This window comes from Bos indicus x Bos taurus, chromosome 17 (genome assembly GCF_003369695.1).
Source record: "Bos indicus x Bos taurus breed Angus x Brahman F1 hybrid chromosome 17, Bos_hybrid_MaternalHap_v2.0, whole genome shotgun sequence".
Classification (NCBI taxonomy): Eukaryota; Metazoa; Chordata; class Mammalia; order Artiodactyla; family Bovidae; genus Bos; species Bos indicus x Bos taurus.
Genome location: NC_040092.1, coordinates 72,055,721 through 72,073,281, shown reverse-complemented (window position 1 = coordinate 72,073,281; position 17,561 = coordinate 72,055,721). Strand labels below are relative to the sequence as shown.

The 17,561-nt window shown below is 41.8% G+C and overlaps 1 protein-coding gene across 2 annotated transcripts in view; it reads left to right on the top strand.

Annotated features, from left to right (window-relative positions):
• The first annotated feature begins 11,969 nt into the window (after positions 1-11,969).
• Positions 11,970-17,561, top strand: part of CPE (carboxypeptidase E) — a 148,076-nt gene continuing 142,484 nt past the window's right edge. The window contains exon 1 of one of the 2 annotated variants that reach the window (XM_027513519.1): positions 11,970-12,514. In XM_027513519.1, coding sequence (XP_027369320.1) covers positions 12,211-12,514 — 304 coding nt within the window. In that variant the 5' untranslated portion in view covers positions 11,970-12,210. The remainder of the gene's footprint in view (positions 12,515-17,561) is intronic. The other variant, XM_027513520.1, reaches the window with a different exon arrangement.

Below are 17,561 nucleotides of genomic sequence, written 5' to 3'. Positions count from 1 at the left end.
GCTCACACCATAAAGATCTTATTTATTTACAAGACTGATTAATTTACAATATTTAAAAGTTTATAAGATGGCCAACTTATAAGTGCTGCACTCAATATGCCAGCAAGTTTGGAAAACTCAGCAGTGGCCACAGGACTGGAAAAGGTCAGTTTTCATTCCAATCCCAAAGAAAGGCAATGCCAAAGAATGCTCAAACTACAACACAATTGCACTCATCTCACATGCTAGCAAAGTAATGCTCAAAATTCTCCAAGCCAGGCTTCAACAGTATGTGAACCAACAACTTCCAGATGTACCAGCTGGATTTAGAAAAAGCAGAGGAACCAGAGATCAAATTGCCCACATCCATTGGATCATCGAAAAAGCAAGAAAGTTCCAGAAAAACATCTACTTCTGCTTTACTGACTATGCCAAAGCCTTTGACTGTATAGATCACAACAAACTCTGGAAAATTCTTAAAGAGATAGGAATACCAGACCACCTGACCTACCTCTGTATGCAGGTCAAGAAGCAACAGTTAGAACTGGATATAGGATGATGGACTGGTTCCAAATTGGGAAAGGAGTACCTCAAGGCTGTATATTGTCACCCTGCTTATTTAACTTATACGCAGAGTACATCATGAGAAACGCTAGGCTGGATGAAGTACAAGCTGGGATCAAGATTGCCAGGAGAAACATCAATAACCTCAGATATGCAGATGACACCACCCTTATGGCAGAAAGTGAAGAGGAACTAAAAAGCCTCTTGATGAAAGTGAAAGAGGAGAGTGAAAAAGCTGACTTAAAACTCAGCATTGAGAAAACGAAGATCATGGCATCTGGTCCCATCAGTTCATGGGAAATAGATGGGGAAACAGTGTCAGACTTTATTTTTTTGGGCTCCAAAATCACTGCAAATGGTGACTGCAGTCATGAAATTAAAAGGTGCTTGCTCCTTGGAAGAAAAGTTATGATAAACCTAGACAGCATATTCAAAAGCAGATACATTACTTTGCCAACAAAAGTCTGTTTAGTCAATCTATGGTTTTTCCAGTAGTCATGTTTGGATGTAAGAGTTGGACTATAAAGAAAGCTGAGCACCAAGAATTGGTGCTTCTGAACTGTAGTGTTGGGGAAGACTCTTGAGAGTCCCTTGGACTGCAAGGAGATCCAACTAGTCCATCCTAAAGGAAATCAGTCCTGAATATTCATTGGAAGGACTGATGCCGATGCTGAAACTCCAATACTTTGGCCACCTGATGTGAAGAACTGACTTATTTGAAAAGACCCTGATGCTGGGAAAGATTGAAGGCAAGAGGAGAAGGGGATGACAGAGGATGAGATGGCTGGATGGCATCATGGACTCAATGGACATGAATTTGAGTAAACTCTAGGAGTTGGTGATGGACAGGGAGGCCTGGCATGCTGCAATCCATGGGGTTGCAAAGAGTCGGACATGACTGAATGACTGAAATGAAGATAGCCAACATCTCATCTAAAGAGAAAACCAGTCATCTTTTGTGATACTTGTCTGATGAGAGTGTGGCATTTGATTTTTTTTTTTTTTTGGTAACGTCATTCTCAAACGTAATGGATGTAAAAAATTAGCAGAAAAATTAAGACCTATAAAGCAAAGCATTCCTGTAGCTACTAGGGTCTAGCATAATATTTTATGTTTTTGTTATCTTTTTTATTATATTTCTGGAATGTTGTTTAAAATAGCAGAGTATATCATTTTAAGTTAAAAGTGGTGGCGGCGAACACCATCACCACATTTTATAGTTGTTAAAGACATATCACAATTTATCATTGACAAAGCCTGAGGAACAATTTCTTCATGGAAGGAGAGGAGTAGGCAGAAAAAAAATTCATTCTTGGCTCCAGTAACATATTAAGCCTCTAGATTTATAGTATGTTTTTCTAAAATATAATGATTCAGATCCAAAAGATTAAATGAAGGAGTAACTGTAAAATATATCTTTGAATTATAATAATTCCGTTTGACCCAGTGTACCCTTGCTTTGGAATTTATCCTCCATAAATTTAGGTGACTGGTCTCTAAAATGTGGATAATGAAATGAGGTCATTGTGAGAATCAAGTTAGAAAATGCAGGAGAAACACTTTGTAAATGTTACAGATTTTATTTGTTGTTGTTGTTATGCAACTGTGTATCTCAAATAAGATATATGAAGAGATTCTTCAGTTTGATTTAGGACTAGTCTTCCAAATTTCCCACACTTATCACAAAGTAGATGAAGTTCATTAAACTTCTAAGACCCTTGAATAGAGAAATTACCAGATTTTCACCTGCCTTACATTTTCATGTTTTCTTCCCCTCTTCCTCTTATTTTTTCATTCTCCCCCTTGCCCTCCTCTCTCTCTCACTATTTCTCTCCTCCCACCCCAATCTTTCTCTCTTACACAAATCCCACCTAGGTTCTCAGCTACACTCTTTTCCTTTCGCCATGGGATTTCCCCTAAAGAGGACAGTCTACTAAGGCACTCATAAGAAGATATGACTGGCCAGCAGAGCCTTCTGGGCAGCCACCACTCCAGACCTCCTGGCCCCTCATCTCCTAGTGAATTAGTCTGCCCTCTCCCTCTCTGGATGCAGAGTCATGGAGTAAATCATGCAACTGAGAGAGGAACAAGCCAAACCGTTTTCTTCTTTAACTTGGAGCAAGACTCAACCTATGAGTTACTTTTCAACAAAAAGGCCAACCCCAGTCCTATGTAAGGGGTGTAGGAGAAGTCTGATTTAACTTCAAAGACTGATCAATCCACACCGAGGTGCACAATAACAGTGACTGCAACTGTACCATGTTAAAGTCATAGATGTCTATGAACAGTGTTTGAGCATCCACTTGATGAATGTGCAATACTTTTTTTTTCTCGCAAAAAATGACGTGACTGACTGCTCACCTACCCACAGGATGATGTAAGTCATTCCTTCAGTGGGTTTGTTGTCATTCACAAAGCTTCTTTGAAATTAAAGGTACAGTCTTGGTAATGAGTGACAAATTTGCTTGTTGACTTTCTTGTTTTCCTCTCTGTAGCAGAGTCATCAGTCAGCCTCAATTTCAATCTCATTAGTACCTTGGTCTGTCCCTCTAGAAGCAGAAGCTTCCAAATGTTGGCCAAGGCAGAAGACACCTTAACTTATATGTGTGGGTGCAACATATATTTATTTATATTAATAACTTTGAGTTTACAGGAAAGTGGGCAGCTTCCACATATAAGAGACTGTTTCACTTTGACATTTCACATGTTCTATAAAGGCGTTTTCCTTGTGGTTCAGAAGGTAAAGACTCCACCTGTGATGCAGGAGATCCAGATTCGATCCCTGTGTCAGGAAGATCCCCTGAAGAAGGGAATGGCTACCCACTCCTGTATTCTTGCCTGGAAAATTCCATGAACAGAGGAGGCTGGTGGGCTACAGTCCATGGGGTGGCAAAACTAAGAGGTGAACAACTTTCTTTCTTGGACATTTGAGATTTAAAAAGATACAAAAAATATTATGTAATAGACAAGGCATGTTTATTGTTTGTAATGAGGAGTTTCAGTACTTCTTCATGATCTACATAATGTTTAATATTCCTGAGCTCCATAAAGTTGGCATCCTGTGTATGAAGTTGTTATGAATTATTCATGTTGATTGGCTTCCAGCAGTTGAAGGGAAAACCAATCATTCTTTGAGAGGTTTACATGATGGAAAATGACAATTTGATTTTCATTTCAGTAATTTGGTTTCCAAAGGTAAGAACATCATAGAAAAATCTACCTTTCTCTTCTGCATATTATATGTGAGATGCGGTTGACTTAAACTGACCATATGAACAACAACAATGTTGACAAAGATAGGAACTACGTTGAAGAATTACACAGATAAAATGAGATCACTGGCAAATGTATTGTTACATGCAAGCAACTTAGTGCATGTGGTTGATGAGTGAAGAGAAAACTGGTTGTGTCAAACCAAGGAAGGGAACCTGCAGAAGAATGAAAGAGCCCAGGAATTCAGTGAGTAATCAGAGCATTAAAAACACAGGTATTAGTCTCAGTGCCAAAAGTAGAAGGCAGCTGGAAGCAAGTTAGCAGTTTATCCACTGCCTGCAAGCATGTTGAGTCCCATTGGCCGTGGCTCTCTTTTTGCTGGGCTGTGGAGGCAAACACACAAGCCAGGCTAGTCTCTGTCTCTCAGTGGGAGGGAATGGATAAAGGACTCAACGTTAGGAGTGACAAACGGAGAGGTGATAATTGATACCGTAAGCAAGGATAAGGTCACCCAGACGGAGCATGTGAAGAGGGAGCAGGACAGTACTCCCAAGTGTGGACCTGAGGAAGCACAGGCAAGGCCAGGGGATGTTCAGTCTGGGTTGGGGGCAGAACCCACAGAGGAGAATTCACGTGGGAGAGAGGATGTGCTGTGAGAAAGCTGAGGTGTTTGGATGATAACTAATGGGGAAAGTAAAAAGTGAGAATTTCAGTGCTTTCTAGAGGAGAGAAGAGAGTTGCTCTCTCTTTGCAAGGACAGCAGACAGCTGCAGTTTCAGGAGGCAGGAAGAGTGCTTGGTGGGGAAGTGAGGGCAGGCGTAGGTTAGTAGATCGAGGTTGGACTAGGGAGGAGAAAGGGACAGACAGCACAGGGGTAAAGGAAGAGTAGACATAAATGTGTTGTGGTTTGAGGGGAGATGGTGCAGGAATTTGAGAGAGAAAAGGTGCTAGTGAAAGAAGCAGGAGGAGCACAAAAAGTGAGCTAAGGGAATTCTCTGAGGGAGAGGATCACAGCTTTGGCATTGATCCACTGGGTGATGGACAGGACAGGATGGTGGATGGCATAATCCAGGTGAATGAGGAAAAAGGTGGTTTTGGCAACAAGATTAGAAACTGAGGTTAACCGCTGATAAGAGGAATAATCTTCAGGGGAGGATGTTGCCATAGTCCAGGCAAGGAATAACCAGAGCCTGTGCTAAGGCATTATCTGGGAAGATAAACAGAAAGAATAATTTTAGAAGATAGGAATATAAGAAAAGCAGGATAGCCCACCTGTCCAACATAGCTGTCACCAGCCACTTGTGAGTTGTGAGCTCAGGAAATATGGGTAGTCTGAATTGTGCTGATGTGCTATAATGTAAATTACACAAGCGATTTTGAAGACTTAGAATGAAAAAATTTTATTAATAATTTATGCTATTTTCAAGTTGAAATGATAGCATTTACAATATATTGGGTTAAAATTATTATTAAAATTAATTTCCCCTCTTTCCTTTTTAAGAAACATGGCTACTAACAAGTTCAAAATTACATATATGACTCATAATATGTTTGTGTTGAGTTGTGCTGCTGGGAGATCAAAAATACTGGGGTGGCCACTGGGATACAGAGAAATTGATATAGATAGAGCTGTAGAAGGGGCTTTCCCAGTGGGTCAGTTGTAAAGAATCCACCTGCCAATGCAGGAGACATGAGATGCAGGTTCGATCCCTTAGTCAGGAAGATCCCCTGGAGAAGGACGTGGCAACTCACTCCAGCATTCTTGCCTAGAGAATCCTACAGACAGAGGAGCCTGGTGGGCTACAGTGCATGGGATTGTAAAGAGTCTAACACGACCGAAGCGACTGAGCACTAGAGCTATAGAATGCTTCCCAGGTGGTATTTGCCAAAGCAGGAGATGCAAGAGACAAGAGTTTGATCCTTGGTCTGGAAGATCCCTTGGAGGAGGGCATGGCAACCCACCCCAGTATTCTTGCCTGGAGAATCTCATGGATAGAGGAGCCTGGCAGGCTACAGTCCATAAGATCTCCAAGAGTCAGACAGGACTGAAACAACTTAGCACCCACACATAGATCTGTACAATAACACTGATAAACACTTTGGATTATATTTAATTTGAGCTGGTTATTAGGTTTTAGGCTGTGATATCTGTAAATGGGAGTTTTATCTTGCTGATTCATGTGGTAGGTTCAGAGTGCCCTGGCTGTTACCTGTCTGCGTGGTACATCCACCCACTAAGCTGATACAACTGGAATACGCAGTGGGTATTTAATGAAAGAATCAGGTAAAGAGGAGAGTCATTTTTCAAAAAAAGAAGAAAGCACACTTTAACTTATTTGAGCTTAAAACGTAAGTGTCCAGTTATTCACCTGTTGGTTTTGGTTGTTGGGATGAGAACTCCTCACCATAATGTGTTTTCTACCATTACAGTTTTAGTGTCAGATTTTTGAACAAATCTAAAAGCAGTATCTTTTGAGATTTTTTTTAATCTTTTCCTCAGTCCTTCACTGTTTTCTTATTCATACCCAATTCCATTTTTAAAATTCAAGTGCTTCCAAGGTATTCAACATTTTTCTACTCTTGTATTTATCAGTTTACTCAGTTTTGTTTTGTTTTATTAATTACACAGTGACAAGTAAAAGTGGCATGAATATTTTGGTGACACTTGCCTGATGCTTGTTTGCACACAACCCAATGATGAGAGAAATGAGAAATGGGAAAAATGGGAGACCCATGAGACCAGATGCAGCCCTGGTCAATTCAGGGACACAGGCTTCATGGTGTTGATGGAGAGAAAGTCAAGCAGAGTTTGATCAGAGAATTTCTCCAGGGCTTGCCAGGAAAGCCCTGCAGTGTGTTGGGAGTTCATGGGAAGGAGGAAGGATTCTGAAGTAGGATGACTGAATGGTGCTGCCAGGCCAGTGAGAGTACTGGCCACTGACCATGACTGGAGGCTGTCCTAGCAGGAAGAGAAGGAGCTCAGAAGGCTTCTTTACTGAGCACTCCTCTTGTACCCACCAGCTGGGAGGCAGGGGAGTGAAGTAAAGTCACTCAGTTGTGTCTGACTCTTTGCTACCCGTGGTGTATAGCCCACCAGGCTCCTCTGTCCATGTGACTTTCCAGGCAAGAATACTGGAGTGGGTTTCCATTTCCTTCTCCAGGGGATCTTCCCAACCCAGGGATCGAACCCAGCTCTCCCACATTGCAGGCAGATGCTTTAACCTCTGAGCTACGGAGGATGGCTATAAAGGTGGAGCTCAGCTCTGTGGACCAGAAGCTGAGCTCACTGCAGTCTCTGCTGGCCCAGAGGCCCTTCCCTGAGGTGCTGTCTGGCCTGGGCGCTGTCGAGCTACATGAGGATGAGTGTGGGGACCTGAAACTTGCTGCCCTCCTGATTCATGCCCACCCATGGGGCATCCATGTGCACTCTGTGTCAGAAAGAGAACAGTGTGGTTGTTGAGATCTTTTACAGAAAATGAAGTGAGTTTACATGGAGATAAATTCTTATTTATTCAGCATGGAAGCTAGGGGAGAAAAAGGCTTAGTTCCTTTTCCATCTTCTAGTGCCTGCCAGCATTCCTTGGTTTGGTGGCCTTTTCCTCCATCTTCCAAGCCAGCAGCATACCATCTTCCCTCTTTGACTCTGCTTCCCTCTGCTTGCATTATTATGAGTTCATGAAATGCTGTGTCCCTTATGATAGGGAGAAGTCATGGAGCAGCTTCTAGGAATAAGCAGACCTGGGATTAGAATGCTGTCTGTCAAACCTCAACACTAGTCTCCTTAACTGGACAGTATTCCTCTAATCCTATTATGCACCACAGTCCCCCTGAGAGAATAGGGGTGGGGTGAGCTTGCTCAAATGCAGACTTCTAAGCACCAGCCCCAGAAAATTGTATTCAACTGGTCCAGAATGTGGCCATGCTCACCAGGTGATTCTGATGTGTAAAGTTTATGAACCCTGAAGTTCAATACAACCTTGCCTCTACGGGGAACCACAGAGGAGGGCCAGGCTGGAAGGGGTCCTGTTGAGTGAGGAGTGGAGCTGGAGAGGGAAGAGTTGGAGCCATCCTGTATGGAAGGAAAATCAAACACAGTAGGCACTGCTAGAGGTGCTCTGAAACAAAGCCTCAAGGCCACCGAGGAAGTGATTCTGGATGGAATCTAACATTTTGACCACTTACTGTCTTAATTCGAGCATCCAGAACATCTGCCCAATGTCCCAGAAACTCAAGACGCTTATTGGACCCTTACCCTAAATAATGCAGACATCCTATCCTTTAAGGAAAAATATCTCTTTCTTGCATCGAAGTCCATCATGATTTTTGCCAGAAAACTTTAACAACTTTGTGGCTTTTGCCTTCATACATCCCTGACTCCTACTCTTCCTGTGAACTCTTGGTTTTACCTGAATCCGTGTCTCCAGTATTGCATTTTCTAGGACTTCCAGATAACGCTTTTCTTATTTGCAACTCCTGGGTTTCTTTGTTGACACCTGCAAGAGGCAATGGTAAAACTGAAGGAATCTTATGACTCACTTGTTAAATACAGTCATTATTTATTAAAAAATAAATTATATAAACTTACAATTAAATAAATTATATGAAAAACTTACAGATGTACAAGCTGGCTTTAGAAAAGGCAAAGGAACCAGAGATCAAATTGCCAATATCAGTGGGATCATAGAAAACACAAGGGAATTCCAGAAAAAACATCTATTTCAACTTCATTGACTAGGCTAAGGCCTTTGACTGTGTGGACCACAACAAACTGTGGAAAATTCTTAAAGTGCTGGGAATATGAGACCACCTTACCTGCCTCCTGAGAAATCTGTATGCAGGTCAAGAAGCAACAGTTAGAACTGGACATGGAACAATGAACTGGTTCCAAATTGGGAAAGGAGTACCTCAAAGCTGTATATAATCACCCTGCTTATTTAACTTACCTGCAGAGTACATCATGTGAAATGCCAGGCTGGATAAAGCACAAGCTGGAATCAAGATTGTTGGGAGAAATATCAGTAACCTTAGATATGCCGATGATACCACCCTTATGGCAGAAAGTGATAAGGAACTACTAAAGAGCTTCTTGATGAAGGTGAAAGAGGACAGTGAAAAAGCTGGCTTAAAACTCAACATTCAAAAAAATTAGATCATGGCATCTGGTCCCATCACTTCACAGAAAATAGATGGGGAAACAATGGAAACAGTGACAGACTTTTCTTGGGCTCCAAGATCACTGTTGATGGTGACTGCAGCCATAAAATCAAAAGATGCTTGCTCCTTGGAAGAAAAGCTATGACCAACCTATACAGCATATTAAGTAGCAGAGGTGTTACTTTGCCAAAAAAGGTCTCTATAATCAAACCTATGGTTGTTCCAGTAGTCATGTATGGATGTGAGAGTTGGACCATAAAGAAAGCTGAGCGCAGAAGAATTGATGCTTTTGAACTGTGGTGTTGGAGAAGATTAACGAGAGTCCCTTGGACTACAAGGAGATCCAACCAGTCCATCCTAAAGGAAATCAGTCCTGGGTGCTCATTGGAAGGACTGATGCTGAAGCTGAAATTCCAATACTTTGGCCACCTGATGTGAAGAGCTGACTCATTTGAAAAGACCCTGGTGTTGAGAAAGATTGAAGGCAGGAGGAGCAGGGGACGACAGAGGATGAGATGGTTGGATGGCATCACCCACGCAATGGACATGTGTTTGAGTAAACTCTGGGAGTTGGTGATGGACAGGGAGGCCTGGCGTGCTGTGGTTCATGGAGTCACAAAGAGTTGGACACGACTGAGTGACTGAACTGAATTGAACTGAACTGAATACAAGGTTTCGGATATAGGAAGAGACAGTTTCTGGATTTGAAAATAATAGAAGTGATGCAGGAAGTGAAGCCTCAGGGGGCTTAAATATGCTCATATAGATGTTCAGAAGTGACACAAAAAACAGATCTCTTTCTTCCTTGTGTGTGTGTGCATATATATGAATAATTTAAAATGTGCCTTCACACTAGATTTATCTATGAATGCACAGGGTCAAACATATTAAATGCTTAGCATGCAAGATTTTCTATCTAGCAATCAGGATGGGTATATAACCTTTTACATAATTGCCTATGAAACTACAAAAAATAATTACACTCCAGTGAAGCTGACCTACACCTAAAATTGCCCAGAAATTCAAAAACAAAGTTTTAATTCCTGTGAATTGATTTCTTGTTTTATGTGGTGTGATTCCGTGTTTTGGTAAACAGGAACTTTTCTCAAAAAGAAAACTTCCAGAGTTGCAGTATTTGAGATTTTCAAAGCATGTTCATCAATCAAACATCAAAATAAAAAATACCTGGGTTCTTACGAAAACCTGGAACCTTGTTAATACCTGAATCCCATCTCTGTATTGGTGGGTGCTTAGGAATCTGCACATTGTACAAATTCTCTAGATGACCCTGCTGCACTTGAGTGAATCAAAATATTTCATTTTAATAGATAAAGAAAACAAACTTCTAAGGTTCTTCCAAAAGATCCCTTTCAAGTGAGACCACAGCGCTGGCAGGATCTCACCTGTTTACAAAAAAGCAAAAAACAAAACAAAACAAAACAAAACCCATAAAACTGAGATTTGGGAGAAAATAGAAAATACACCCTTTGTTTGAAGAGAAACTTAAGGTCAACACAGGACTTCACCAAACCATATGCTGTTTACATGTGTTGTCACTAGTATATGACCCATCTCGCCACAAATTAGTGTGGTTACCTTAAATAGCTAACCTGAAAATCTTAACCTTCCACTGCTGAAGTTATTGGTTTTAGCTACACTGTTTTTTTTTTTTTTCTAGGTTTACTAGGTTGTTCTTTTGGGCATGATTTTAGAAATCTAATTATAACTCTGGTTTCAAACTCTTGAACCATGTAATCAAACTGAGATTGGTCACTGAGAAAAATACAGGGTTCTTAGCTCTGCCTAAATTGACAAGGTACGTGGCCAGGTCCAAATTCAACTGAGTGGCATGTCTTTACAGTGTCAGTTCATCCCCCCAAATTCAAAAAGGATCCATGCTGCTGTCAGAAAGTTTTGAAACCAGCACCATTTTTTCTTTTCTTTCTTTTTTATGAATCCATTCCCAGGAGAGAGTTTTTATTCAGTGCAGTGCACTGTTAGGGGGAAAAAGAATGAGTTAAGACAAAAAAAAAAGTCTAACATAAAAAATTACCCATATGATGTCTATTTTTCCTGCTTGGTTGAAATACCCAATGGATTATTTACTTAGATTTGTGCTATTATTGAATCCAAAAGGCAACCTCTTCAGAATAACGTTTGCTCTACTACAAATTCTGTGTAAAGGCTAGGTATCTAAAGCTATAAATGATTTTATATTTTTGCAATAATTATGGGAGGGGAATGGAGATATTATCTTTCATGATCAGAGTTTTCTTTCTGTAACAGTTTTGATCTTTAACTTTTTTTCTTGGAAGAAGATTTTCTAACCCCAGTCAAGCCTTCAGATGACTGCAGTCCTGGCGGCATCTTAGTTACAACCAGGTAAGAGACTGAGCCTGAACCTACCGGAAAAGCTGTTTTGGAAAGATTTAACCTTAATACCCAACTAAATCCCTTGACCATCGCTCGGGCTGTACTCTGCTTTCCCCACAGGAATTACAGAAGGGGGTTGACACAGGCACTGGCAGATGACATTGTCTTACTCTTTTCCTTCCCCGCTGGAAGAACCCAGGTATGTGCATAAATACAATTAAAGACACTATCTGCAAATCGATAGAACGCATTTTCAGTTTCTTAAACCTCTAAATCCAAGTGCCCAGTGTTCTGTTTTTCAGACAGACCATGCAATCAATTAACAGCCAACCTGTGGGTTTGTGTTTGAACTATCAATACAATTATTAAAGACACGTCACAGGCAGAAGGCAAGTGGCTGCCTTTGTGTTTCTTTCTTTTTTTTTTTTTCCTGGAATATTATCTAGTCTTGGGAACATCAAGATGGAAACCTGGTCGTCTTGGAACTGATGGCACGTTTAAAAGACTCTAACAATCTCAGAATGATTTCCCCCCAACAGGCACTGTCACGGGTCTCTCAATGATGACAGCAACGTGCCCACATCCGACCTTAGCTGTCATCTCACCTGGGTCCTAGCGGCGCCATTTGATTCTGACGTGGCTCCAAGCCCACAAACAGCATAGCGGCCCCCGGTTGGCCGCGAATCCGGCCGGCGGCGCCGCCCTCCCTGCCCCGCCCGTGCGCCTCGCCGGGCTCCGCGCCGCCTCCCTTGCGTCCCGCACTCGGCGGCGGTGCGTCCTGCGCTCCTCTCCTGCTTCGCGGTCCCTGCTTAGATCTTCGCTGCCCTCCCCGCTCCAGGCCGCCGGGAGGCGAGTCGAGGGGACCCGCAGGCCGTGCACCCCGAGGTTCCGGGCCCAGAGGAGGCCGCACAGGAGACGCGGTACGCGATGGCCCGGCGAGGGGGCTGCGCGCTGCTGGTGCTGTGCGGCTCGCTGGCCGCCTGTGCCTGGCTGCTGGGCGCCGAGGCCCGGGGGCCTGGGGGCCCTGTGGCGGGCGCAAGGCGGCGCCGGCGGCCCCAGGAGGACGGCATCTCCTTTGAGTACCACCGCTACCCAGAGCTTCGTGAAGCGCTCGTGTCCGTGTGGCTGCAGTGCGCCGCGGTCAGCAGGATCTACACGGTGGGGCGCAGCTTCGAGGGCCGCGAGCTGCTGGTGCTCGAGCTGTCCGACAACCCCGGCGTCCACGAGCCGGGTAAGGGAGCCGCGCGGGGTGGCCCGGCGGTGGGAAAGGAGGGCGAGAGGCACCCGGGGTGGAAAGTGTACGTGGGGGGAGGGCTGGGGCTGGGATTTGCCAAGCCCTGTCGGCTGGCTGTCCTCCCCAGCCTTGCACACCCCTCCCCCTGGGTAAGCCCAGGCCGGAGGGGCTGCCTCTGATGGAGGTGGGAGCGCAGCAAGCAAAGCTGCGCCCCCGCAAACCCGCTGTCACCCCCCACTTCGCTGTGCCTAAGACCGTAGGGAATAGCTGTGAGGCCTCAGGAAGGAGGTCGTCCTTCCTTGCAAGCTGGAGTAGAACGGTAAGGTGGAGAAGGCAGGGTCTGAGGAAATGAGGAAAAGTCATTTATCATTTGTTTCCTAATTTCCAGAGGGCCAGTTTATTGGCCTTGGAGGCTCTAGGTGTCCATCTCTACCTGTATGTGCGTGTTAGGTAACGCGCACTGCTGGGATGTTAAGGATCTTGGTAACGCTGGCGGGTAGAGGGTGATAAAGCCGCCTCTGGCAGGCATTCCGATTTCAAAACTGCACACAGTCTTTCTAAGGAAAAAGGAATATCCCCCCCGCCCCCCGCCCACCCACCTTTTTTTTTTTTTTCTGTTCTAGCCCTTGGAGATGAGTAGTTTGCGATCAGGATTTTATTACAACGGATGTTTCCATATGACCATCTTATTCATCTTCCTCTTGAGTGTGTTAGGGCACGTTTTAATTTATGTTAAATGTTACGCAATTGGTATTAATAAAGAGATATCTTGAAAAATGTTTTTGGTTCTTCTTTTTCTTTGCTCTTTGAAAATAACATAACTTTTAAGGCCTGGTCTTCTGACCATAAAGGTTAAAGTAATCTGGGCTAATTACATCAGCATGCTATGCTTTTTTTTTTTTTTTTAATGACAAAGAAAGCAAGAAAACAGGTAAAAACTCTCAAATGTAGGGCCAGAATAGTTTTATAATGATATTTATTATATCATTATATAATAATGGGATTAAAATTGAGATGGGATTAAAATATGTGATCCACGGAGACACTTTGATCTTCAAACGGAAGGAGTATGGTCTGATCAATAGTAAATTTTTAGTAAAATGGGAAACATTTCTTACCTTCAAATAATGTAAATGGAAAGGTTTGTATAATTTTGCCATCAAAACCCTAAAACTAGATCCTGGAAAACATTTTCAGTGGTGCTGTCTGATGCTAGTAACTATTGAAGGTGGGAGAAGAAGGGGAGGACGAAAGATGAGATGGTTGGATGGCATCACCGATGTGATGGACATGAGTTTGAGTAGGTTTCAGGAGTTGGACAGGGAGGCCTGGCCTGCTGCAGTCCATGGGATCGCGAGGAGTGGGACATGACTGAGCGACTTAACTGAACTGAATGCTCTCTAGCAGGATTCAGCATGTAGAATCGGAAATTTGGAAAGTTAGTTTCATATTTGTATCTGAAGATAAAGAAAAATTTTATATGTGAAAACTCATCTTCAGTTATTTTAGATAATTGAAGTCAAGACATCTTAGGTTTAAAGAGAATCTAAATATTTGTGATTCTCCTGCCTATTTAATTGGAACCTTTGGTTATTCTATCATAGATTGCTCCTCAGATTTTGTTGTTTCTTCAAAGAGATCATATGAAAGCAAATGTTAACTATTTGTTGTCTTCAAGTTTAGAAACAAAATTGTAAAGTGATATTACTGTTAAAATGTGATATGCTTTTGAAAATGAAAACCATAATTCTTTTGCTTAAATATCTGAACTGTATAGTCTGTCAAGATCTGCAGGTCCCTTTTCCAGCTCTAGGCTCCTTGGGGTAGATCTGTGTCTCCAGCACCTAGGGCAGGTCTGGGACACAGCAGGCACTCAGGTCACATTAGGGAAAAAGATGAGTCAGTCATTTGCTGAATAACACAATGCCTTCTATGTTTTGTTCCTTTTAAACACAAAATACAGCAACTTAACTCATTTTAAGAAAGCAAATAAATATTTTACATTACCTGCTTTACTGCTTGTTAAATGAAGGAAACTAAGCTCATGGTATTACTTAATAAATAGAATACAAAATGTCTACCAGTTATATTCCTAAAGGTTGCAATAAACTGTTATGAGCCAGCACGAAAAACATGGGGTGATTTCCCCCTCCACCATCTTTTAAGAAGAGATGAACAGGTTGGAAATCTTCAGGGAACTAATTAAAAAAAAATTGAGTAAATTTTAAAGATCTTATTGACTATTTGGTGATTCACGAATTGAACATCATTCAATCTAGCAGATAGAAAGATGTTCCTAAGATTTGTGCAGAATGAAAGACTTATAGGTAGATGGGAGCTGGAACAAGGAAGTTACACTAGGCAAAAAATGGGTTGCTTATTGCAAAGTTACTCCCTTTTACAGGATGTTGTACTGATCACAGGATTCCTAATTGATTGGGTTAAGATTTCATTTCTGAAAGAGCCAAAACTGTAATTTAGTCTTGGTTTGGTCTTGTGAGGCTTTAGCATGAACAACTCCATGTGGTGCCTATTGTCTTTTCTCAACAAATTATTTATATATTTGGCTGCATCTGGTCTTAGTTGGTCAGGTGTGAGTTTGCCCTTTGGCACATGGACTCTCCAGTTGTCGTGTGTGGGTTCCAGTAATTGCAGCATGCAAGTTCTTTAGTTGAGGCACGTGAGCTCAGTTGCCCCAGGGTTGTCCTAGAGCACTGGCTTTGGGTGCAGAGATCTGATCAGTATATGAGCTTAATAGCACTTGTGGGAATTAACTTTTAGGAAGTTTTGAATGAAGGGATGTAGTTACCATTCTTAAACGGCCTTCATATTCCTTTTTAGATTAAAATATTTTAAGGAATGAAAAGGAATTTTCATACTTATTTTGAGATAGAAATGGATTAATTCAGTGTTTTGAACATCCACACACTAGGTGAGCAAACTTACATAGGTTGTATAGTGATACACAGGATGGTCCTTGCCCTGTGAGAGATTGAGAGTTGGGAGGTTGCAGGACAGTTTAAAGGTCATTAGGGCTTCAAGAAGGGAGTGGGAGGCCCAGAGAAAGGAGACTATGGACATTAGGTCAGGGGCATTTGGTTACTGAAGAACAGATGATGAGAAGGCAGGGATATACTGATTACTGAAATTTACCAATTCCAATGTACCTCAACTGTTTTCATATTATAAGTGTTTTGGGGAGAGTTGAAATAATGTTTCTGATGAAGCTACTCAGAAATAATGTTTAACTTAACAAATTTGTTTACTTGACTTAAACATTGATGAAGTTTCCCATATTCATTTTATCTTCCAACATGAGCGAGGTATCACGTGTCTTCTTAATCTAAATTATTTTTCTGAACTTAAAAAAATTGTATATCATGCCCAAATATTTAGTATCACCATAGAAAAACTCTCCCCAAATAAGACATCAAGCCTTTCTCTGTGGTAGAAGTTGACGTGGTTAGATTTGCAGTTATGGACAGAGGGTGTTCTTTCATCCCACCACCTCCATTCCTAAGTGGGAAAAAAATGATCATCAGACTTGTTCGGCACCAGACCATGGGCCGAATTTGAACTGATCTTCTGAAAATGATCTATTCTCTCAGGTATTCTGCATTTGAATTCATCAAAAGGGAAAGTAAATTCTATTTGGAACTGGTGAGGGAGGAATATCAACATCTATTTTGACCAGCTGGATGCTGGATCTCAGTTATCGTTTTCATTACTTTGGAGGACTGAACAAATCTGCTGGAGGAGGGTGATGGGTTTAGCCGTTCTCAGAAGACCTGTACGTGGTCTTGTCCCCAGTCTCATCTCCTCACACGTTGTGAATCTGGACTCCAGACCTGGGACTGGGATAGAGCCTCAGCTAAGATTTAGACTCTGCACTCAGATGTGTTCCCTTGAGATATACCTGCCAAACCTGTTCTTGTTTCCCATTTTTCCTTCTGTTTGCTTATATTTTACACATTTAAAATATTTCTACATATAGGGGCTCATATGCTTGAACCCAAATATATGCTTTCCTAGGCATACATATTCATCATTGCAGTACTCATAAAAGAAACCATTATCAATTTATGTCTAAGCAATGGAATCTGTTTTCCCAGACCACTCCTCTCAGGGCTAAACATGAGTTAAAATTAGTTTGTTTAAAGCTCTTAATTCTTTTACATGTAGTTTAACATTGCTCTTGGGGAGTAAGTCTGATTTATAGCTAAAATGTTATCTTAGAAATGTTCTTTAGGGCATAAACTCTCCCCTCTCCAAGTCTGGAATGATTATTTTGGACTTGTTCCTCCCCAAATCTGTTCAGATTTAAAGTGTATGAATGCCAGTGTGCATTTGCCAAATATTGTGATGGAACATTAAATGCTGTCAAAATTTCTATACAACTCAAAAAAAAGTGGGGATTTTGGTTATTTTGTATGGCCTCTTTTAATACTAGATTGGGGTGAATTAGTGGGAAATGCTTACAGCTGAGAACACCTTACAACTGGTGAATATTGATGTTAGATTCCGGAGAAGGATCTAAATGTACTACATGTGGTCAAGAGTTATTTTTTAGACCCAAGTGAGTCACTGTAGCTCTTGCCAGAAATAATGTATTGGATTGACTTGTGACTGGCTAAAGGAAGAGAGGAAATTGAGCTGGCCCCTAACCTTGTATCAGATAAAATAAGTGTCTTTCTGTGAAAACTGATTTGAGAGGCAGCAAAGGAATCATCTGCCAGCATCTCCCTCATTGTGTAGCACAGAGAATATTCCTATACTCATCTTTATAGTTCTTTAGAAGAGCTATTTTTGACAAATACAAAAACAGTTCCAGAAGTAGTGACACATGACTGGCTTTTCCCAAAGTGTACTCAATGGAATATTAGTTAAGCTTGGTTTGAAAAGGATTAGGTAAACAAAGATGAAAACGTTTGCATGTGGCAAGACTTGAAATATGATAATGTGTGTTTCAAACCTCCAACTGTATACCCTACAGTATTTTCACCATTGAACTTCTTTTTGTCCCCAAGGAGGTTATCTTGTACCT